Here is a 24,271-nt window from a genome sequence, read left to right on the forward strand (position 1 = left end):
GAGAGATTCCCAGTACAGTCGTTCCATGTGTATCGCCTCTGAATCACGCCCCCTCGGCAGGATTTCAGAGCGCTCTCCGCGCACCACTGTATCCGCATTCATTCATTCGTTCTTTCGTTCATTCATCCGTATTCACCGATCTTGTGTACATGTCTGCAACATTGTCATTACAGAGGATCAGCATAGACATGATATAGACCTTAAACGACGTAATCGTCAACGCGCATACTCAAGCAGACACTGAAGCTGAACCCGAAACCGATGTTGACGCACTCGCAGACACCGCCGCAGAAGCTGTCGCAGACACCGTCGCAGAGGGTGTCGCTGTCGCAGCCACGGGACTCGGAGTCGGTGTTGAACTAATCACGACACACTGGTTGTTGATGCACTCCTCGTCAGCGCGGCAGCAACGCATCTTGTTCACAAGGTTATCCGAAGGGATCAGGTACGTCCCGCATTGCTTCGTAGGGTCCTTGCACACACAAAATGACGGCAGCAGCACCTGTTGTTGTTGCTGCTGTTGTTGCAATTGTTGCTGCTGTTGCAGGTTATTGTTGTTGCTGAACGGGATGTACGTGCAGTTCTGCGTCTCGGCGTTGCAGCACTCGGGGCCGCATACAGTATAGCTCGAGTTCGATACGTTGCCCGTCGTGCCGCTCAGCGAGTTCGACACATACCCGTAGGTCTGGCACACGTACTCGGTTACCGGCTGGAAGCACTCGTTGCCGAGCCCCAGGCAGCAACCAGCCTCCAGACACTGCTGCGGCGCGTAGCTCGTGCGCTGCGTCCCGTGCTGCTCTCCGTACAGGAGCGTGTTCAGCAGACGCACAAACTGGTTGTTGTTGATGTTATTGTTCAGCTGCTGGTTCTGATTCACCGCGTTCGTGCACGGCTGGCGCTCAAACTCGCCCACCGCGCACGTCTTCTCGGGCTGGAAGCAGTACGGGTTCGACTCAAAGTCGCTCTGCTGCTTGCCGTTCTGCACCCACTGGTTCTGCGCCTGCGAGTCGTAGCAGCAGCCCTGGGCATAGCACGTAAACTGGTTGATACCCGCGTTGCCGCACGGCTGGCGCTGCGCTCCCGGTGATGGGCAGACGGGTACTGGTGCCTGCACCTCCTGCAGCGCTACAGAGGCCTGCGGTGCATGGTTGATGTCGTAGTAGCACCAGGGTGCCAGGATGCCGTTTGCCGTTGGCTGCCAGCAGCATCCCGGTATCGCAGTGCACTCGTCTGGATAGATATAGCTCCAGCCGCAGGGGACGCGCTGCGTCACTGGAACAGCGCTGCACGCCGCTGAGACGCTCTTCAGGGTGCACGCGTTCGTCTGGGAGTTAAAGCAGCACCCGACTTGCTCGCAAGCGTCCTGGTTTGTGTACTGGCCCGGAGAACCGCAGATTTCACTCGTGCAAACTGGTGTTGGCGTTGCACTCGGTGTCGGGGTTATAAAAGCAAGTGTCGCACCAGAGGGTAGAATTGTAGAAACCTGGTCGGTGAAAGTTTGAAGCACACTTTGCAGTTCACTGGCGAGGGATGTGTCTCCTGAGATCGTAATCACATAGGTCACAACACTGCCGCCCGCAGTGCGCACCAATGCTCGTTCCAGACGAAGATTGCTCTTGTCTAATGTGGTGGCGAGGCGCCTTGATGTGCCCGAACCGAAGACCGTGTCGCAGTTATCAGTCACGCTGACATTCACTACCTGGCCCGTGAAGCGAGCCTCGAGATCGTTCTGCAAATCCGTCGCCACGGCCAAACACAGAGAAAGATTCTGAACGGATATCGCAATCGAGGTGGAAATCGTCGTCGGCACGATTGTTGGTGACGTTGTTGCAGTTGGAGTCATCGTCGGCGTCATCGTCACTGTCGTTGGAGACGCTGTTACAGTAATCGTTGGCGATGATGTAATTGTCGGAGTTAACGTCGCAGTCAGTGTCGGTGTCGGTGTAGGTGTCAATGTCGGTGTCGGTGTCGGTGTCGCAGTCGGTGTCGGTGTCGGTGTCGGTGTCGCAGTCGGTGTCGGTGTCGCAGTAGCAGTTGGCGTAATCGTTGGTGTCAGAGTTGGCGTTGATGTTGGCGTAGGCGTAGAGGTAGGCGTAAAGAACGTTTCACTCAGTGCGAAAACATCATTGAGATAGCCAGGTCCGCTAGTGATTGAGTATCCAGATCCGCCAAATAGGATCGGATCGGTCCCACTTGTATTCCAGAAAGCTGGTCCAAAGCGACCACCAGGTACAACACTCGGGTCGGATTCGTTGAAAACTCCATATACTGAAAGAGCATCCACACTTTGGCTTCCATTGATCCACGCCCACTGACCAAGTGTGATATCAAATACCCACAAATCGTTCAAATCACCGGGGCTCTCACGAGTATTCCCATATCCTTCACCACCAAAAAGTAGCAGATTACCCAAAGAATCCACAAAACTTACGCCTGAGTCTCTTGCACCTGGGTAACTGGTTGGGGAGAAAGCACCGATAGTTCCATAAGATCCTGGATTATTAATAGTGGTATTTCCTGCAATCAAAAGCCATACGGATTGACTTATGTTGTAGACCCAGAGATCATTCAAGTCCCCTTGCCCTAGTGCTGTGCTGTTTCCGTAGCCATAGCCGCCGAACAACCAGAGATTTCCTTCAAAATCTGTCCACGTATGCGAGAAGCCGCGCGCACCTGGAGCATTTGAGTTGCTCGCCACGCCAGGTGCACTATAGTTACCAGGATGGTTAACAAGTTGTGATCCGCCTCTGTATGCCCATTCGAATGTAACAGGGTTGAATGACCAAAGATCTGACAGCAAATTCCCCGCAATATCCTCACCACCAAACAACCAAAAAAGACCATCCGCACCCAGCCAGAATGCCACGCTATCTCGGCCTCCGGGGTTGTAAATTTGACTGTAGATATCCTTCGGTCCATAGACTGGATTGGCGTTAAAAGTATCATTCCCACTGAACCACGTCCAGATTCCCGTTTCAGTATCGTACCGCCACATGTCGTTCAGGTCTCCCGCATTACCGTTCACATCAAAGCCGTAGCCACCAAACAACCAAAAATGGTGCTCGTCCGTCTGCCAATATGCGCTAGACTGACGGCCGCCGGGTATATTATTTGGGCTGCCTGTGCCGACTGTGCCGTACACTCCTGGTTGGTCAAGTTCTGAGGAACCTCCTATCCATGTCCACTCGAGCGAGGTCAGGTTGAATTTCCACAGATCATTAAGGAGGCCCTTTGCTGTGTTTCCGAACCCGAACCCGCCAAACAAGTACACTACGCTCGAACTTCCGACCCAGGCTGCAGAATAGTAACGGCCTCCTGGAACACTCTCTGGAGACGTCTGGTTCAACGTTCCATACCTGCCAAAGTTACCAGTACCCGTCTCTCCTCCTATCCAGGTCCAGCTAACCGTACTCACAGGCGACAACGCAGCCACAAGCGACACGGAAAACGTCGCCGCCAACAATAGACAAACAGCTACTCCCAGGGCACGCGCCAGAGAAAGAGCTCGAAACATCTCGTTCGACGCTCTCTCAGTCCAATAAATACGGATATTTGTTCTTTCTCGAGTGAATATATCTTCACTATTGTTTTTTCGATATGGTCAACACGAACGTAACCGCCGTGTGTTGTGAAAGCCAAAACAACAACGCACAACGTGATAGCGCCAAAAGCGCGGAACGCGCGCGCACTGCAGAGGAATTTGAATTGGGGTCATCATGATGCGATGAAGAATTCACGTTGATGTCGAGACTGGAGCGTAACGGACGTAGGGAATTCGGGGTTCATAGTCCGAAATATCCAAGTTGAGAGAGGTACTGAAAGCTATATATAGGCTAGTGGGATTTCATTGGAATGAGTAACTCCCGAGTACTGCTCCTTCCAGGTGCCAGTCAGCAGGGCTCAGCAGGTCACGGCTCTAGGTAAGAAGGATAGCGAATAACGAACTATCGGTTGCTGAGGTTCGTCCACCACCCGAAACGCAGAAGTATTCCTAATGCGATTCATCTATCTTAAGTTTTCGCAAGACGATTGTGGTGGAAGTATTCCGTGTTAGACTTATTGTGTTGCAGTCCTGTTCTCGTGGTGACAGCCAAGCTGAGTAGTTGGGAGGTTTATGTAGGTCTGTACCACTGGTATTTGTCTTAGATAAGAAACATCGAATAATGAGCTCCTGCGTGTCTATTGCGAGGAAAACTAAGAAATATTTCTCGCGTGGGAAGTGGTCTCTCTTTAGGGACAGGCTGTCGCCGTTCGAAGTGGAACGCATATACGCGTACCCATGCTTCGACCTTCAACCTACGAAGCGAGAATTCGTAGGTGTTTTCTTCATCTATCCTCGTACGGCCTAAGCTTGGAGACGTGTGTGTCAACCGCTTCTGGCAAGCCGGACACCAACAAGCATTTTCAAGGCTCGCGCAGACCGGTGGTCCGCGGAGGATGCTAGCCCAATCGGAGACTTCATAACGTTTCATCAAGTTTTCCAACAAACGCTCCGTGGCGTCTGTTTTTACATCTGCTACCTGCAATCATTTTTCTGGTGCTACAAATAACTCTATCTATTTGAGTGTCAGCCTCACGGTATCGCGCCTACCCCGTGGTTTCTCGGTACAGAACAATACCTAGTCTCGCATCTCGGAGTGGGAACTTATATGGACTTCGGAAAGGCATTGGTCTGAATTGGTCTTTTGACAGCAGCCAAGAAAACGCCCGAAAGTCTGCGGATTCGTTAATCGAGATCGGATCATTCGTAAATGCTTGGTCGGAGTCGCATAATATGTAACAGCTTTTCCATGACGGTGCCTAGTATCATCAAAAATCATATTCCCGGTGGCGTCGTTCCGTGACTATTTTGGTGAGTAGCGGGCAATTTAGAGGTACCATATATACCTTTGGCGACCCGATAGTTTCCCCAGCAAGATCGAGGAAAGTCTCCTCATAGTTATCGAACCAACAGCTAGACAGAGCGACCAAGTCGACAGACCAATTCTATCTCGAATTTCCGCCTCGCTCAGGAATTTATGCCAGCACTTGTCTCGCAGTGTGCTTTTCATAAAGCACGTTCCCCGGAACGCATCCTATTTTCTTGAACTCTCTACCCAGATACCTCGCCCTGGATTCCCTGTTCTCTTTTATCGACGTACTCGCGCGAGATACGCTCACCGGCTCTGTCAGTGAGCGAAGCCATGATCCATTCCTTGGGCCTCTCACACTGATCTGTGTCCGATAGGCTCGCTGCTACCGCTTCATCAGAGGTTATTTGGAGCTTCTCGCATGTGAAGGCGCACTCGGGAGTCAAGAGCTTCTTCATGCTACGATTCAGCCTCTGGAATATTATACGCAATCTAACCAGCAGACTGCTTGAGTGGTTCAGCTGCTTGCCCTGCTGTATTCTGTGTGGAACGAAAACAGAATCTCAGTCCGTTCTTGCACCATGATCTTCGCAAGTTGTCCCCGGCAGTAGATGATGAATGCCTGAAACATCCTTCTATTTAACAATTTACCTTCTCGGGAGAATCTGCCTCGATCCGTTTTAATCTGTAGAGATGGTGCACCCTGCTTCCTCGTCATAATGGCGGTGTTCAAGCACGACCCACGTTGCTCTTCTTCAGCACTGCTTCCACTGTACACACGGGGAAGGCGCCGACGGACTTCATGCCACCTTCGTAGTCCAGCGCCTTCTCTCTCGACGCTCGGTTGCTGTCGTTCGGCTTTTGCAATCTACTGATATATCCTGAAACAGCATCCGGATGCTAAGACGCACTGGTGCAAAACAATGGACTACTCCGGAACTCGTAGTACCTGTCAATACTCGGAAGTTGCCGCTCATTTTTTCCATTGTACCCATGCAGCCATTTCTTTCCCCCGGAGACTCTGGTGCGATACATCCGTCTTACGCCCGGGAAGGATCACCGAATGCATGTCATATTATGCACCAGATCCCAAAATGAGCTCCAACAATAGATATCCCCAATTCTGAACACTTTATTCTGTATTCCAGGACAAATGCGCTCTCTGCAGTTGCAGCAAATGCGCTCTACTCCGATGACGACCGCTTCCAGCATTCTCTGGTGCATTCAGTGCGTAGCAGTTCATAGCTATCACTAGATTAATCACTATTGCATTACGCATTATGACTTACGAAGCATTGTTCGCTCTTCAAAGCAGGAGGAGCGCCATCTCGCTCGCTCAATATCCGATCGGAACTGCCGCAGGCCACCTCCTTGGTACACCGTTGCTCCCACATCTGTCCTTGAAGCAGCGGTCTGCGCTCCGAAGGCGCATCTCATTTTCATCACTAATAAACCTTACACAGGGGCCAAGACAGTCGACTTGAGGCCTCGCCTCCGTAACGCCTGGTCGATCAGATTAAGACTCAGTTCGTAAAGCTGATCTGCCTTGTCGATTGTGTACGTTGGTTCAATAACCTGCGGTTTCGTCTTCTATCCCCCATCCGTATATTTGCCACGCCACTGATAATACGAGTCCGAGTCCGGGAACTGTCCCTGGGGCGCCACTTCGGCTACGCGGCGGCCGGCCTCATCATTCGGAACGTATTGCCGAGTGATATACTTCTGAAGAATCGGGATGAATACGTAGCGGAACCAGCCAAGCTTTTCGCGGTAGAGGTTGCTATCGGCGACAGATCCCGGGAAAATCGCCACAGAGGTCACCCCGTCGCGGCCGTATCGATCACTGAGCGCCTTCATTGTCAACACGTTCTCGGCTTTGGCGTCTTTGTAGGCTTTTGTGGGCTCAAACGGACCACTGCCTACCATGCCAGTCGTCTGCGGATCAAGCCCCGCGCCTAGACCAGACAAATCGCCGAGGCGAGCCCGCGGGGGATCGTTCCCGGCAGCGAATTCGGCGAGTGGGTCTGAGTCGTCGGAACACAATGTGCCCGCGCGATACTTTCAGCTTCGGCAACAGCTCCCGACATAGAAGCAAATGGCTCAGATGGCATACCTGCATGGTTTCCTCGATGCCGTCCACCGTGAAACGCGGTTTCTTGTCCCGCGGATGCCAGATTGCGGCATTGCAGATCAGGGCATCCAGGTGATCGACGCGCGCCACACTTGACAGCTCTCTCACAAACTTTAGTACAGAGGCGAAATCAGCCTGACCACAACGGAGCACGGTATAGGCGTCCTTTAGAAGGTTCACGCTGTTTGCTGCGCGCTCCGCCCGGTCGACGTCACGACATGCCATGACGATGTGCCAGATGCACTTGTTGATCAGAGCGTGAGCTGCATACAGACCGACTCCAGAGCACGCGCCCGTGATCACGGCGATCTGCGACTGTTTCGGGCCATTACGAAGATGCAGCGCGTGGTGCCGGCGCGCTACAGGCGAACGCTGCATTACCAAAGGAAGAGGACGCTGGCGGTGGTGACGATGTCCAGCTGCGAAGCAACCGTCACGAGCGGTACCCAGTGCGAACGGTGCTCTGCGTACAGCAGGTGAGCGAACTACTCTTTAGCCCTGGTACAGCGGATCAGAGACAAACATGCCTTGTACTTTCTTGGGTTAGGTCGTCTCCGTGCGAAAGCTGCCGATCACGTCATGGGCTAGAATCGATCGCGTAAGTGTGCGTATCCAGTCAAAAACCTGTTTTGCGTAGCTGCACGAGTGATCTTCCGTCGAGTGGTGCAGATGCCAACCTCAATCTCCGTAGACTGTCTAACTTGGAGCACAACCCGCACAAGCGCTCAACGTCAATCTCAGAAACTAGGTTAAACTCGCAGTTTTCCGAGCAACAATCTCGTCAGTACTAGTCGCAATGCGTTCCGCAACGTTGAGTTCAAAGATCACAATGATCGTTGAGGAACGTCGCTGCAGCTCACCGATGAATAACGTAGCGGAGGTACAAGAGACTAACATCCGGTGGTAGTTTTTTTGGAAGCGCCTGCACGTCAGTTGGACACGTTACGTCTAGGGCGGGTCACTCGCCACTACTGTACACGGCCGACGACGATGTTTTTCTTTTCAAGGGCATGTGTAGTTGGTTGTGTCGCTTCCGGGCTCGCTGTACTGGTTAGGCTCTTGAATCTAATCTTATAGAGTAGATCAGAATACAGTATGTGCTTTTGTCGGATGCCTCGATCGTTCAAGGCGAGATGCAATGCTCAAACGTCGTGGCAGATATAGATGCAATATGTTAGCTACGCCTCTGCCAAGATCACCGGATCAATTGACGTAGCGGGGACCATAAGTTAGACAACGAAGCAGCATGGCAATGACCTGAGCTCTCATCAGTACCAGCCCCTGACGCAGGAAAGAAGCACAATTCAGGCCAGTTCTTTATTCCGGTGTCCGTGCAGGATGCATAGCAAGCCTAGGGAATAAACTTATATCCGTGTTCGAGAACACTACCGTACCTATTACGGTTACGACCAATACAACTGAAGAAACTCTTATTGAGTAGAGTGTTGCATATCTTATCCACACAAGTGCAAGCCGCAGAGGAAGATACGCGTGTGATAGAAGCATCGCGGGGTATCGTTCCAGGCCCCTGCATCCCCTTGTCTGGCAGGGCAGTGCTGCGATGGGCAGCAGCGTCGGCACCAGCGACATAACCTATAGCAAGAGTGCATTCTACGGGAGTTTCCAGTCTACGATACCTTATGTTTTGCGGCAGTGCGATGCGAACACGCATGTGCCAAGGCGGGGTGTCGGACACGTGTCCTTCATCGATCGGAGTAGCGTTTCGCGCAGTGCACGCATCGCGCTCGGTGAGTGCACCTCGGGGATCAGACAGACATGAGACACGACGCGCGTGCCGCTGTTCAAGGGAAACGTGATCTCGATCAGAAGCGTGTTGTTCAGCTGTAAAAAGTTGGATTTCCGTTGAGGACATAGCAAAGTAGAGTTTTCCTTTCGTTTTTGTTCCGAAATTAAACCAGACTAGTCAAGTGTTTTTTCGCTGTATATAACAGAAGCGTTCAAAGAGCGTTCTTTTCAAAAAAAGGAAAGCTATCACAGAGCAAGTCCACGATCCTGGAGGCCCAGGTTCGCAGGCTGCCAGAAAAAGAACATAAAACGGTGTCGAGTCCCGAAGAAAAGGAAGAGAAGAAGGACCGAAAGCAGGAGGCCCTACGTCGAAGGCGGCAAGAAAGACGACTGTACGACGAGAATATGGTGAAAACTTTCTTTCTTGGACATATCAAGGATCCCTGTAGGGAAAAGTTGCGAGACGCCATTGAAAAACGTGTTGACTCGTACTCGAAGAGTATTGTAAAGACGTTTTCAGGACTAATGCATTTGGCGAGGGAGATGTATCGCGACGTAACGCAAATGGAAACAGTCGATGTTCCTGACGCGTTCTTCGATAGGACATGTATTCGATACCTGATGCTTGGCACAGCGGAAGCGCGGAGGGAAACTCAGCTAGTGTATGCCCTCCACGAAAAGTTCGCGGAATTCCGCTCCGAGGCTACCCGACACAGGGGTGAATGTTGTATTTACGAATACATGGCAATGGGGTGCCTCACGAATGTGAGGAGCCTTAAGATCTTAAACGTCGTTTCGTTCATGATACGCGTTCTCTTTGCGCTCTACCCGTGCCTTTTTCGGGAAGGGATTCGAGGAACCATCGATGGTATCAAGAACGATTCCCAGCATGAACGGGATATGAACTTTGTTGAGAAGAGGACATCACGGTGGAGAAAGAACGAGGCTTCTGTTCTCCGCTCTACCATTTAAAGGCATCGTTCGGTCTTGGAGCTTGGCACCCCAAGAGAAACACTTTCAGATATGAGAAAAGAAGAGAGATGTTCCCCCCCTCATCCTGCCTCACTTCATGTTATTTGACCGAGAACTCCGACGGAAGGCCCAAATAGAGCTAAGTATGGAAAAAATGACGGGTGGGAGAAACGGCATTGAAGTGGTTTTCCAGAAGCGCTTCAATTTCGTTTTTTATGCGAGTTCAAGTCGCATTTTGTGATTATCGACTGTAGAGGCCTTTTACGACTTCATGAAGGAGATCTATTTAGAGCTCGATGTAATAAACCGAGAGGTCATCGGCGAAAACAGGGACACCGACTAGAAGATTATTTTCGATATCACGTGTCTCGAACCGGCCAAAAAAGGTATTCCAGCGGACAATCGATTTCGATATTGTGTACATAAGTGTACATCAAATGCTGTTGCAGGCACTTCATCCTATCCCGTCTTCGTTATCGCCCTTGCCGAAGCACGAAAACAAGAAGACGGGCCGCGAAACGCATAGTCCCCATGAAAACGGCTTTGTCGTCGGCCCTAGCCCCTGAAACACGAGTATCATGACCTTTGCTGTACCCAAGCGTGAGTGCGATGGCACTGACCGAAACTCACGTCAGAAAGACAGCAGGATTTTGGGGATCTCACGAGAGAAATACTACCAAGAAGCGGGAATCATGAATGCAAGCAAGAAAATTGAGACATGAAATGCAGGAATGAAGGATCTCCTGGAATCTTTGAGCGAGGTGACGAGCCGAGAAGCGGATTTTGAAGCTTCTCGGAAATTCATAGAAGGTTCGCGTTGCTCATTAGGAGGTACTGTGGAAAGAATATACAATGCCCCGGTGGGCTCGAATGCGAATGAATCTGGACTGTGGTAAGCAGCGGGCATTTGCGAATTGTTTCAGCCAGTTGTGCCCTGGAGGAGGATCAGAGTCAGATGCTCATTGTAGCGTATGGGGCAGGGCGCTGGAAGACCCAAAAAAGGTTTACGCCAGCTCCATCGACAAGAACATATAAGGAGTGCGCAAGGCGATTCGTTACGATATAAGTAGATGAGCTTCGAATGACCTATACACACCATAAAGTGGGGTGCACACTTCAGAGAGTGGAGATGGAAAAGTGCCAGCGGAGCCCTGGGGAAACAGCAAAGTACGGACAGCTGACGAAAGAGCAAATGGAAAGAAGAGCCAAGTTCGTGGACTAGTTGCATTAGTGAGTACAACCCGCAACGGCACGAAACAGATAGAGTTTGGGGATCGAGACTTTAACGCCGCCATCAATGGAAGGAAATGCGCGGTGCTGGAGAAAAGACCTCCAAAGTGGACACGAGGGATCTTTATTGGACAACCTCTCAGAGTCGAACTATATGAGAAAAAAATTGGAAGCAGTCGTGGGTGGCCGGTCGAGAAAGACTGAGATGCGTTTGCACGTCAGCTGGAGACTTCTTGTCTAGGGCGCCGGTCACCACTACTGTACACCGCTGGCGGCTACAACGTTATTCTTTTCAAAGACGTTTGTTTCCAGGGATGAATACTGAGCGTCCACAGCAGCACACCTCTCCTTCGAACGCGTCTAGTTCATGAAACCGACACAACCCGGCTCGCCGCATAGACATGGGATTTTCATCGCATTGTCTACGTCGAACATGTAGTTGTAGGTCAGCTCCTCGCCGCGTTTAATCGCTCGAGCGCTGCGAATAACAATCACATCCTGCTTCGGTTCGTCGCTGATTCGCAGGATTTCGCTGTAGCAATTCGGACGACAAGAATGGTTAATATAGCGTGCGACGCTCCCAATCATTGTCGCATCAATCACCCAATCAGCATCTATACGAAACATGTAGCACCCAATGCCACGGCGCTCGTAGTGGCGCTCCCGAACGTCGGCCACTGGTGAGGCAATCCGCTCTCCAGCGTACTCAACGATCATCTGATCGGCTTGGAGGTCACAGCGCGCAAACAAACCGAACCCGTGGATTCGAGAGCGCAACGGAACACAGTACTTGCGGTGTTCGAGCTGCATCTGTCGATACAGCCGACGATCAGTTGCCGTTGCAGAGACTACTCGCCAGGCGTCTCGCCTTGGAGGCACACGATCCTGCTCTGGACGTGATCGCAGTGCGCTGCACGCCCGCTCTGCAGACCCCGGGATATCGGATGCAGCTGATCGCTGTGCAAGGAGCGGGTCATATGCTGCTCCCGCTAACGCACGCTCAAACACTTCCAGGGATCGATGCACAGGTGCAAGCTTACTCCATTTTGACTCGTTACTCGGGCGCAAGTACAGGGAACAACGTGCTGCGCCCGCGGATCGCGCTGTCGGGGATGCACCTCCGACGTCGTGGTCCGGAGAGGTATCCGCGGGCACCGACGCCAACATGCTCGTGGCTAGGTGCTGCACCAGCACCGGCACAGGGCAAAAGAAGCGCTCCGCAAGTGCCTGACGTTCTTCTGTCGATCGTTCAGCGATGCACTTGGTGAAAAGATGCGTCAAGCGCGCCGGAAGACGCGCTGCCCACAACCGCAGCACACGGGATATCATCTGGTGCCATAGCGCAGTGATGCACACGCCACTTAACCGATCGTGCGGTGCATCCAGAGCGCACAGCGAGTACCGCGGCTCGTGCGCTACGTCCGCTGTGCAACTGATAAAGTAAAGCGTTCGTTCAAAGGGTCGGATCATACTCCAAAAGCGCCGCGCTAGGTAACAATCTGGCGGCAGTCGCCACTGAGCTTCTGTCGATTCCAGCGATGTGCAGTCCAGCGCACCGTAATCGAGCAGTGTCCAGGCACCGACTCGCAATGCTGGTCTCGCATTTAGCGACAAACCGCGTACATCCGACGGCAAAGAGTGACCCATACTCGAAAAGGGAAAACTCCACCCCGAGGGTGCAAGTCCAGCTGTCGCCTCGCGACCAAGCAGCGAGCGATGCTTCCAACACCAGCACAGGCTGCGATGATCGGAGCATTCCCACATAGCATCAGCACCAGCAGCGTTAGCATGTGTCGCTACACAGCGTACGTGAAAGACTTGGGTACAGCCCAAAAAAGAGCAGAACACAGAGGCACCCGTACGACGACACACAGAACACTTTCTGGACAAGGCAGCTTGTATCGTGCGAGAAAGGCCGGCTCCCGTTTGCGTCGACAGCGCCAAACAGCCCATGTGAATCCAGCGCAGGGTGCTTTCGGAGAGTCGCAATGGCACCAGACATCCGAGCTGCGCGCTTTCACCTCGCTCGGGGCAAGCACATAGCGCACAACGCCGACAATCGGGAACCGCACAGAGACGCGACCACACTAGGTGCTCTGCTTGTAACGCATCTGGTGTAGCATGTGGCGCTTGAACCCCAAACGAGGCGGATACACGCTGGCCCAGCGGCCGGCAGACAGTGACTTCAGGCACTGGGTCACGAGTTCCGTATTGGCTTAGTGAGGTATCGTTCCCCATCAAACACACCGTGTTCTCCTGCACTCCAGTTTCTGCTTCACAATTCGCAAGCATCATGTGCGCATCGATATACACCGAGTTTTGCGAATGAAGATGTTCTGCTTCGAAGGAGTTTTCCTGCTTCATCACGAGCGGCGTCCGATCGGTGCCCTCTATCCGCGTACCTGAGGCCAAGTGCGAAGCGAACGCTCCGTCTTGCACGCTCGTCAAAGCGCACGCGCCCAATGGTAGCTGTGCCTCGCACGATACATCCCGCAACCGCGTTCCCGCGAGGCAGTCTCGTAAAGGGTCTGCGCACTCAGATTCCATAGCGTCCGCATTGCACGCTAGAAGAGGTGCCTCAGAGACACGCCCCTGGCCTGAGGAGCTGCTCACCTTCGGCGAACGTGAGCAAGCAGGGCCCGTTGCCGCCAGCGTACCGGGAACATGCTGTCGCTTGACCTGATCGCCAGGAAGCGTACTGGTTGCGTTCGAGGTTGCTGCTGCTGCTGCTGCTGCTGCTGCTTCACAATCACCGCAAAGCAGCAGTGGCATAGCACCGCCGTGGCCGCTATCCAGCCGCCGACCGCAGACAACGCACGGTACGGACGAGAGCGTCAGCAGCCACGGAGGCTCCTGAACGGAACTTGGCTCACCACGCTGCAGAACTTGCATCGAATCCCGTTTCCATGCATTCGATTCTGAGGCATCCTGTCCCGTGTTCTTTGACGCAACGGCTGCATAGGTGCCCGCCTCCTGTTCGACACCGGCTCTGTACGAATTCCTCGGCAAAGGCAAAGCACGTCCAGGGGTATCCACCTCCGGATAAGGAACGCGCTCCGAGCCTCCGCCTCCGGTGATGCGTCGAGAAGCGGCAAAAGAAGCAGCGCCGGCAGCAGCGAACGACACAGGTGGCCTGCGCTTCACAGCGCCAAACGCGGAGGAGTCAGGTACGGCCTCGTTATCCATACAGGGCGCTTGCATCGAGTGATCGACCTCCAGAGGCACCTCCGAGTCGTTATGCTCGGTTCCTGTGTTCCATAGAACCTGTTCGGACCGTTCTATACTGGATTCGGTTGGTGTTCCTTGACGATCCGCAGGGTGACAGGATGATTCTGCTTCAGGTACAGATGGCAGTGGTATGGAGACGGCGCAGCTGGTACAATTCGGGATCACGCGAATCGGACCCAAGTCCAGCAGATGCAGCCGACCTGAAGACGACTCGTACTGCTGCTCTTGATGCTGGCATTCCGCGTGATACGCCTCGCCACAAAGCCAGCAAAAGAGCGCCGATGCGCCTGATTCGTCCACGGTGCCATGACACAGCGCGCAAACATCCCGCTCGAGCGGAATCAGAATTCGGCAAGGAATCAGCGGATCGACTTGAGGTTGAGGAGGTACTTCCCAGTCGAGCACACCCATCACCTGGGCGTTAGTCTGGTACTCGAGTTGTGCGCGCTCATCGTGGACAACGGAGCGATCATGGCAGCCTGAGTCGATGCGTTCGCTTGGCGTTCGACACGGTGCAACGAACAGACTACCCGGCTTGCCCGGGACGTTACTTTCGGAAGCAGTCACCTGAGAGCCTGCAGCTGGCGCCGTCTCTGTGGCAGCGGCCGCGGACAGCGACATCTGGACAAGACTGGTACCCTCGGATGGAGTAGATACTGTCATCAGAGCGTCTGCAGTGACAGCGGATACTCGCTTTGCCCTCTTGGTCCCATCCGGGCGTGAATGCAACCGAGAGCGTTCGAGTGCCTCCAGCGTGCGCTCCGCAAACGTTACCCAGGACAATGGCTCACAGTCACCGAACTGAAGCTCTCGTGTGAGCTCCCACAAGCGGTAATTCTCCTGCTCCGTAGTGGCCTCCGAGTGGTGACGACGCTTCCTTTGCCTGCCGGTCACCGAATTGCGCTTACCAAGTGCATCATCACCGCGAAACTGAACCTGGGCAACAACACTGCCTCGAGGTGTCTGCAGTGCAGTATCCTGCGGAACCTGCCGGGAAGCGCGCTCCCCGTTTGCTGATTCCCCTCTGCCGAAACGTACACCGCCGTGCTGCTGCAGTTTTCTCGAAAAGTTTAGCCGCATCACAGCGCTTACCTGGGACGCTCCAGTCTCCTGCCCCACTGAGTGGCCGCCTTGTCTAGAGGAGAGCGCGTTTTTGGAGTCCCCGGAAGCGCCGCCACCAGCACCGGAAGGACCGGTGTGCGTCGCCACCTCACGATCGTACACCTCGACGGGTACCGAACAACGCGAGACATTCCTCGACTGCCCTGTACGAGCGCCGTAACTCGGTTCAACGGTACACTCGGACGCGCATGAGGCTCGAAGCTCCGCAAAATCCTTCACAGCGCTTTCGTTCGATGCAGCGGGACTGCTGGTCAGCGCAGATGCCAAGTGAGCTCGCTCCGGCGATGTTACAGCATCTTGTTGCTGCAAGCGTCGACGAGAAGCTGTATTGACAAGGTGCGTATCCGGACAAGCGTCCGGACGGCGTTTCCTGGACTTTGTGGGTCGTCTCGCTCGCACAGGGACCGTTTCAATCGCCAAAAATGGACTGTGGAGCTGGAGATCAGAGCGCTTACCACCATCTCCACCACTGCGAGGTTGTTTGTCGGGATTGTATGTGGCCAGAGGGCGAAGTCGCTCGCCCTGGTGTTCCATGTTCGCAGGCGAGACTTCCGGGACACGCTGGACAAGAGCGGCGTCAGTTTGTATTTTCTTCATAATCAAGCGCTTTCTCTTGGTGCTCGCATCGTCACAAGTGTTTTGCTGCATCAGCGGCGTCTGTGAATACCAACTAGCAGGCGCAGCTAGCGAGCCAATGATATGAGAAACCTCCCGGCATACGCGAGACTTGCGCTGCGGGTGCCTCTTCCATGCAGGTCCACGGTTTGCTGGAGACGGCACTGCTGGCGTCGCGGTTGCCAGTCCGGTATGGCGGTGGCGGTATTGCTTCCGCCCGGTTGCTGTTTGAACAGCGTGCCCGGTATCCATGCCGTGCTCATTGTACACCTGCAAAGCGTCACGGCTATCGTTGTGCTCGATTTGCTTCCAATCGCGGGCACCAGACTGTCGTCCGCGACTTGTCCATGAATGCGTAGACACTGCTTGAGCATTCTCGACACCTGCTGCTCCGTTGCCGCGCTTCAAGCGCCGCTGCGACGGCGCTCTACGAGCGCTTCGCTCAGAAGACGCTTTGGTTGATTCTGGGGGTGCACTTGCCGTTTCATCCCGACGTTTTGCAGCCAGATGCTGTCGATCCTTTGCAGTGGACACGCTCGCATCAATGCATCCATTCGGGGATGCGTCTCTTCGAACAGCACGGCCCTTGACAGCCTCTAACTGAACCAGCAGATTAGCGCTGGCCGGCACATCGAGCGTGGCAAGCTCCGAGCCCCTAAAAAAGCCACATTCCTCAGCGTCCTTCCGGTGAAGACAACAAAAAACCTGTCGTCGTCGCTTACACACAGCAGCACCAACTTTCAGTGCACAGCGCAGGTGGTAGTACGTCCAGCAGGTTCTCGGACTGCGGTAAGCGCAGGTGATGGTCCCACCAGGTTGTCCACAAACACTGCAGCGAATCGAGTTGCCCCGACGCACGACAGAGCCCACCAGGAGCTCATCGATTTCGTTTCGACCCTGACACTCGGCACTGAAGCGCACACACTCTTCATGTACATAAATAGGTTTCTTTGCTGGTGGTTTGGGTTTCAGTGGCCCCAGTAACTTACCTTCTATACCGCTTGCGTCCTGGTCTAGGCCGCACAGTGCACAGCGTACGCTATCCGCAACGTGCGCTCCATCCTTCCGTCGACGAGGATTCGCCGGTAACAACTCAGACTTTGACCTTGGACAGAGGCGTCGTGGCATCGACGCCAGCACAAGTGCTAGCGTCAATTGCGGACTTCGCTTCCTCCCGACACGTTTAGGTACAAGTAGCCAACTACCTGACAACAGCGAGACCTAGAGTTTAACGAAAACGCAGCACACGTCAACTCCAGTGGACTCAACTGCGCTCTAAGTACCGAGCGATACCAACAGACCTGCACTTGATCAGGTCCTCCCTGTATACCACCAAAGTCTGGAGGTTTTCCCCAGACCAAACGACACCACGACAACCCGTAGAGGCGAATAGCGCGCGCAAAGCCTTTCTTGCCGCTTCGTACTCGGCAGTGCGGCGCCAAAAGGGTACGCGCTGAACCTGCAACTGCGTCGCCTTTGCTGGGCAGCGATATATGCGCTTTGCCCAGCTTTTGGCACTGGACAGGTCTCCGGGCACGCTGTTTTGCAGTTCAAGGGCCAACATCGGCACGGACGCTGTGCAACAGCGGCACTTGGGGCCTAACGCTGTCCTCCCGTGACTGGCACGACCCCGGACTGGTTTGCGCTTTTCGAAGATGCAATCTACGGGGAATACGCTCCTCGGACGCAGCTGCAGGTTACTGCGACTGCGACTGCAGTTGCATAATCATCATCGTCCACAACAGCAGCAGCAGCAACAGTCGATTCGTCTGATTCACCGGACAATACCTTCATGGAACAGACATGGCGGAGCCAAGTCAAGCGAGAGCTACGCGCGCACCCCTGAACGACGAGGTGCTCGCTACTCATCGGTAACGAGCTGGCAGGCCAAGTGCTTGCCATCACTGCGCGGTGCTCCAGGACGACGCAACAGCCGCTGGGCCTCTGTGCTGAACTCCGCTCTACTATTTGTGTCTGGTGCACTGGTCGTAACTCTGCCCAGCTGGTGTAGCACCGAGTGGTGGCGGTTGCCACTCGGCTCTTTCTGGAAACGCTTTCAAGCACAGGCGGCAGCGCTTGGTGACGCGCTGAGCGCTGAGGCGTCCGCGGCACAACCTGAAGCGAGCGCTGGACTTCCGAGTATACGCGATAAGCCGCTGACGCGCTTCGCAATCGCAGACGCGGCAGCTCGTGTTGCCCCGGCAGTTGTCAACATCACCGTCACGGTATCGACGGGTGATCGCTGGCTCTTTGGACCTTTTGCGCCTCCGACAACGCTCGCCCAGTCCACTGGTTCGGGATTCATCTTCGACAGTAACGAGGGACTGGTGCTCACCAATGCACATGTTGTTGCGGAAATGCGCAACGCACCCCAGACGAGTGCGTTGACGGTTACGCTGCAGGATGGACGCTCTTTCTCGGGTGCCGTCGAGAGCGTCGATGCACTCACGGATCTCGCCATCGTTCGAATTCTGGACCCGGGAACAGACTTGCCGGCAGCCGAATTGGGTGAGTCGAGCGCGTTACGAACTGGCGAATGGGTGATTGCTGTTGGGAGTCCATTGATGCTTGCGAACACAGTGACCTGCGGGATTGTGAGTGCGACCAACAGAGAGGGTTTCGAGATTGGCTTTCCAGTGGGAGCGCCGCGGTTGGCCTTTATTCAGACGGATGCGGCGATCAATATCGGCAACAGTGGTGGCCCTCTGGTGAATCTCGACGGTCACGTGATTGGGATTAACACGCTGAAAGCGCTCAGTTCGGATGGGATCTCGTTTGCACTGCCCATTGATCTCGCCAAGGAGGTAATCCGGCAGCTACGCCAGCACGGTCGAGTGGTGCGTCCGTTTCTAGGCCTCAAACTACTCACGCTGACACCGGCGCTTGCCGAGGAATTACGACGACGTTCGAGCAGCGGCTTTCCGCCCGATGTGAACGAGGGCGTATGTGTGCCGCAGGTTCTCCCGGGTGGACCGGCGGAGCGCGGTGGACTTCGCGCTGGTGACGTGATCGTTGCCATCGATGGACAACCTGTTCGTAGCACCCGCGAGATCTTGGATCTGCTGGGGAATCGGGTAGGACATGCGATCGAGTTTACAGTGATTCGCGGACGTAGAGGCCAGCGAATCACGCTGCAGATTACGCCAGAGCAAGCCAAAGGCTGACTGCGACTGTCCGAGCGAGCCCGTACAGCAGCCTGAAGCAGAACATAGACCTCGAGGCCTGCCGCACAGTCCTCTTGCTTTCCGTTGCAGCGGCGGCGGTGGCGGCGGCGGCGGCGGCGGCGGCGGCGGCAGGTTCAGCACCTGATATGAACTGCGGCACACGAGCCGGGTAACCACCACGATCTCATCTGGTGTATTCATGCCTTGATCCGCAGGCTTTTTTCGACACACCCGAGCGGGCCCACCGGATGGGTTTGTGCGAAAATCCCAGCGGATTCGAACGCAGCCGCGTTTTTGCAGAACGTGGCACGCTGTCCAGGCAGATGCTTGCAAGGCGGAAAACTTTCAGATCGTTACCGTGCAACTGCCGCTCAGTACCCTGACCCGCTGAGCAACGACCTCGCAGCCAAGCCACAGCGGCTGGAAGCGCATTTGTGCGTTCCAGCACTGCACCATGAATCGACAGAACGACGTGCACACAAGACATCAGCGCCAGCTGCTACAGTACCACCTCCGTATCGATGCTGCCATCGTGTATGCAGCGCGCATGCTGCTTTGAACATTGAAGAGCGCGCTGCTGGCGCTGGTGCGTCTCATGCACCCAGTCCGCCTGGTGCTCTGGAACTCGCCTCTGGCAGGATCCTATCGAACACAGCGCCTGATGCGTACCCTGTGCATATCCCGACACCACCGATCTTTTCCGCAAACAAAGGTGCGCGCTACACAACGGATGCACGATCGAGGTCGTCATCCGGACACGTGTCCACAACGACACGCATGACGCAGGATGCGTGCGCGCCGCCTCATCAGCCACCGCGGAGACGCACACACGACCTCCTTCGCTACCACGCTTCGACTGTGTTGAGCATGGTGCGGGATCCCGCTCGACGCTGGTATGCAGCCGCGTGCCACTGCCCGCATATGTGCACGCGTGCTTCCGTCAGTTCGCATTAAATGGGTAGCAAGTCCGCATCTGCGCCCGCGATCTGCTCCAAGATCGATGGTGTGTTCGCGGCATCCGGCTCTAAGGCCTGCTCAAAACTGTTCATATCAAAGGCGCGAAGCGCCTGTGCTGCCCGTCGCTCTCGCGCACGCAGTTCTTGCGCTTGTGTTCGAGCCAATTCCCTTTTCTTTCTATTTTGGACAAGTTTCAGACGAAAGAATTCCTCTCGCTCCTGCTCATCCAGTTCACTGAGGATATAGGCAATCGTGTTCTCTAAACGCGGAATGAGAACGTTCTCCAGCGCGTTCACCCGCCTATTGGTAACTTTGATGGCCTCGTCCAAGATCAGATAACTGGTTTGCAGGGATGCGAGCTCCACAAGCGCTAGCAACGCCTCGTTATAAGCTTCCCGGCAGGCTGCGATCTGTTGGCCACCACGCCCCAGGCCCCGATACTGGGCAACAGAGGCAACACCTGTTTGAACTGGCCCAGCAGCGCGCATGTCCTCGGCGTAACCGTCATTCCGAGCGACAGCGACAGCAGCAGCAGCAGCAGCAGTAGCGATGGTCGAGGTGGCAACCGGTCCCGTGCTCACCGACCCCGAGACGCAGCGGTAGCAGGGCAACGACACACCTGCGACATTGTCAAAGCGCACCCGTAGTCGAGTTTCCGCACGCTCGACGCTTTCCTGAACAATGTGCTTGAGCTCGTCGCCGACGACGTACTTAACGGCAACGAATCGAAACGAAGCGTCGCGCAGAAGCTCCGCAGCACGTTGCTTTTTATCCACGATCTCACGCAAAATGGCTCGAAACCGTGCCGTCAAGGCATCACTCTTTTTCTTTAAGAGTGCATGACCTCGACGGGCGCCCTGCAAACGCGCTTTGACCTGGGTCAAGGTCATGCGCGAGGGCACGACCGGGAGCACCTGGCGCTGACTCATCTCGGTGCGCCCTACAGCAAGTCGCACTCTCGTCTACGAGGCTAGACGACCCGGGTCCCGTAAAGCGCACCGCCTTTCACAACGTGTCAGTTGGTGCGCGAACCCGGTCACTGCTTCTCTCTCGTTGCCCAGCGAGCGCTATACTGGACTTCTCGCAGCAGCCGGCGCTGGGCGGAGGCGCAACGTCACCGGAGCCCGCGGCTTGGCGGCAGCGTCTCGAGTGCAGCGCTCTGCTTGGCTCAGTGCCGGACGCGTTTTGTATATCATTATTCATAGGGTGGAAGGTATGAGGTCCATGAATCTAGATGGATACTCGCGGGACGTGTGAACGCTGCCGACAGCTCGAGTACATAGACAGGCGCAGCACGATTGCAGACCTGATATCCAGAGTGCATGCTGGAGAACGCTCGAGTTCGGCGTAACGATGATGCGATGCAGTACATATCCCTGGGGCCGAATATCTCTAAAACCATGCCAACATAGCGCTGATGTACTAATGGTATGATCCTTCATACCGTCTTTTGCCAGCGGAGCGACGATACCTGTAGAGTCGCTCTAACTCGTGCCGCTATTTGTCGGCAGAACGCAGTACGCTACGTACTTTCGCCTCAAACCACTGCCATAAGCGGTCTGAGAACGCCTGTTTATCGCCGCGCAGCGTCCGCGCCAGCGCTCTGGACCGAATAGAAGGCGTTCTATGCTGACACAGCGCCCAGAGGATCTTACACGAGAACCAGTACCTCCGAAGGAATGCACGAGCTATGGTGGCCGATAGAACTTGCAGGTCTGTCGCGGCATGATGGACGCTCTTCTGATCGCCGATATCCATCGTGCAATCTCGGGTCCCTGGTTCACGGAAACGACGCTACTCCCATATAAAAGAAAAGTCGACTGCGATGACTGGCATCGCTTTACTTTGAATGCGAGAGCGCGTTGAACCCAGGCTCTATGCGGCATAGAGGCGAAAGAATGAGATACGCGCCCATGAGGTTTACTCAATCAGATTCGAAGGCAGGTCACGACTTGTGCTGGGGTGCGCCATGCCCATAATTCTTTTCTCTGCAGCCAGGTCCAGTCGGTTTCACGCTTTGCGGTATCCCTGCAATACCGGCCAACGGGCTCGAACCGGCCCTCAAACCGTGCCTGGACACAGACCGCATCGCAATGTACACACATCGTGGAGCTCGACCTGCCGAGCGGCAAGCATCCCAGCGCCGCTGTTCGCAAGAACAGCTCCTCCAAGAGCAGTTACGTATGTTGAGCACCGCGTACTCGTACAAGCGACGCTTCTCTCCTACGGATGCGGATAGCAGGAGCTACATTTTTGTTTCCTGTGTGCTGAGAAACGCCAGACAACGCAGGCAACGCACCCCAACGGCATAATGCAAGCGCTTGTACTAGTCACCTTCTTTGAGAATGAACCCGGTGCCGCCGCACTGACTACAGCGCGTCTTCCCGAATCCAAAACATACCTCGCAACGTACACCGCCCATGTGTCCAGAGCCGGCGCAACGATCGCAGCGTAGCTTACCGCGAGCAAGACAGCCTGGACACCGCTCACTGCGTCGTGGTCGTCCGCGCCGGTGAAACGTCGACGAATCTGCAGCAGTGCTTTCCTGGGGCGGCGGCTCAGCCTCACTGCTCGAGGCCGCTGCTCCCGCCATAGCAGGCTCGTCTGGGTTTGGGTTACTGTCGTCGTCGTCGGTGTCGTCGTCGGTGGCGGCGTTCGCTCGCAACGTGTTCACCTGCCATATGCCAGACCGAGCGTCCGTTTCCGGAAGACGTGGCGCCCGTGTTCGTGGACTCGCCACCCGTTTCAGCAAGGGACTGCGGCTAGGTTTCAACAACCGTGGCTGCTGCACATATCTACTCGTTGAAACGGCAGTAGCAGTAGCAGTAGCAGTAGCAGCTGGTACCCCACGGTACCAACACACCCCAAAACCGAGCGCAAACGCTCTCTGACGACAACAACAAGACCCTAAAGGCGTGCTGTTCATGGATAAAGTTGAGAAAACCCCATTGCTACCATAAACCAAATGATCCGTCTCGTTCATGTTAGAGGCCCAAGCTACGCACAAGTCTCAGGCGCAGCGCAAAACTGTTCAGTCAAGGCCATGCGCTCCAAGCGCGCTCCATCGTGCCGCAAGGGCGTGCGGCTCGTGCGCCTGCGAGATAGGGAGGTGCTCTACGCGCTGGCGCTCCGCAGCGCGTCGAAGCATCGAACGTAGGAGAAGCGGCATGCGCTAAAGTTCACCGCTTGTAGTCGTTGATCATGCGGGGACGGGGTGCGAGTTCGCTGGTATTTGCTGAAGCTTGCCAATGAAACCTGAACAGTGATGGCTGCTCGTTGCTGCACGGGAACCTGCGGGGTAATTTCTGGGCCTAGTCATGAAGGATCAGGATATGGGTGTGAAAAATTGATCTTGATGGGAGCTCTTCAACCGGGCACTCCAACGACACGAACGTACTATCAGATGCATCCATACTCTGGAATCGGCAGGGTGACGCCTCTGTGAGCGACATTTGCGGTCGCGGCGACTGCGAGTGCGTGTGCCATGCACTTGTCGGCAATGCCTGGACTGGACGCACGCTCGCGTATGTAGACCTGCACGCCTGCTCCGTGAACGAGCAGCGATGCATGGAACCTCATAGCGCTGCATGCGGGGACGATGCCAGTTTCCAGAGCTGGGTCCTCATGATCGACGCTGCAGGTGCTGTTCTTTTCATCGATCTGCAACACGCATGTGCGACGGAGTGAGGATGCATGTATACGTCTGTACAGACGTATACATGCTCGTACAATCATAGCATAGTTTATCCACGCCTACGTGCACACACCTATGGACGCGCACGAAAACAACATGAGTAGATGCTCGAGCCCGTCGTGCTGCAGACGCTGCGCATCGAATGAAGCATTTTGAGCAAGTTATGGCAACTCCTGGACAGGTGCGTGTTACTGTGCAGCGCGAGAGAACACATGCCATGGATGCTTCGAGAACAATATACGCACGGGGTAAACTGTGGATCGTGGTATGCGCTCGCCCAGGCGTTCTTTGCTGGGAGCGCGCGTCAGTCGAGTGCGGGTGCCGTATGCCAGGGTAGATCGCGCGAGCTCTCCTAGCTCGCACTGAAGCTAGTGGCGTCAAGCATTCTCGCTTCATCAGCGTATACCAATAAACGTCCGGCATCTGTCGTTTCTAAAGTGCCCGCGACGTGCACACTGTCACCATTTAAGAGGCAAGATGCGCCGCCGCAGGCGCCGCTGAGCATGGCAACCGACCACAAGCGTTGCGCTCGCTGCAGCCAGCCTTGCGAGCGGGTTTGCGG

The 24,271-nt window shown here is 54.9% G+C and overlaps 5 protein-coding genes across 5 annotated transcripts, besides 3 other annotated features; 1 reads left to right on the top strand and 4 right to left on the bottom strand.

Moving 5' to 3' along the window:
- Positions 1-229: 229 nt before the first annotated feature.
- Positions 230-3,514, bottom strand: CYME_CMD002C (similar to trefoil factor; the record flags this gene model as incomplete). The annotated part of the gene is made up of 1 exon (XM_005535330.1): positions 230-3,514. The coding sequence occupies one exon, from the start codon at positions 3,512-3,514 to the stop codon at positions 230-232; it is 3,285 nt and encodes a 1,094-aa protein (XP_005535387.1).
- Positions 851-1,658: a sequence feature (possible transcribed region).
- A 2,791-nt stretch (positions 3,515-6,305) lies between the features above and the next one.
- Positions 6,306-7,474: a sequence feature (pseudo-gene of NADPH:protochlorophyllide oxidoreductase).
- Positions 7,475-7,973: 499 nt separating this feature from the next.
- Positions 7,974-11,243: a sequence feature (repetitive element).
- A 46-nt stretch (positions 11,244-11,289) lies between these two features.
- On the bottom strand, positions 11,290-17,022 carry CYME_CMD005C (similar to Trithorax protein; the record flags this gene model as incomplete). The annotated part of the gene is made up of 1 exon (XM_005535331.1): positions 11,290-17,022. The coding sequence occupies one exon, from the start codon at positions 17,020-17,022 to the stop codon at positions 11,290-11,292; it is 5,733 nt and encodes a 1,910-aa protein (XP_005535388.1).
- Positions 17,023-17,549: 527 nt separating this feature from the next.
- Positions 17,550-19,058, top strand: CYME_CMD006C (probable serine protease; the record flags this gene model as incomplete). The annotated part of the gene is made up of 1 exon (XM_005535332.1): positions 17,550-19,058. The coding sequence occupies one exon, from the start codon at positions 17,550-17,552 to the stop codon at positions 19,056-19,058; it is 1,509 nt and encodes a 502-aa protein (XP_005535389.1).
- A 950-nt stretch (positions 19,059-20,008) lies between these two features.
- On the bottom strand, positions 20,009-20,944 carry CYME_CMD007C (V-type ATPase V1 subunit D; the record flags this gene model as incomplete). The annotated part of the gene is made up of 1 exon (XM_005535333.1): positions 20,009-20,944. One exon carries the CDS (start codon positions 20,942-20,944, stop codon positions 20,009-20,011), a length of 936 nt encoding a protein of 311 aa, XP_005535390.1.
- A 1,397-nt stretch (positions 20,945-22,341) lies between these two features.
- On the bottom strand, positions 22,342-22,998 carry CYME_CMD008C (hypothetical protein; the record flags this gene model as incomplete). Its single annotated transcript, XM_005535334.1, has 1 exon — positions 22,342-22,998. One exon carries the CDS (start codon positions 22,996-22,998, stop codon positions 22,342-22,344), a length of 657 nt encoding a protein of 218 aa, XP_005535391.1.
- Between the last annotated feature and the right edge of the window lie 1,273 nt (positions 22,999-24,271).

Source organism: Cyanidioschyzon merolae, chromosome 4 (genome assembly GCF_000091205.1).
Source record: "Cyanidioschyzon merolae strain 10D DNA, chromosome 4, complete genome".
NCBI classification, from domain to species: domain Eukaryota; phylum Rhodophyta; class Bangiophyceae; order Cyanidiales; family Cyanidiaceae; genus Cyanidioschyzon; species Cyanidioschyzon merolae.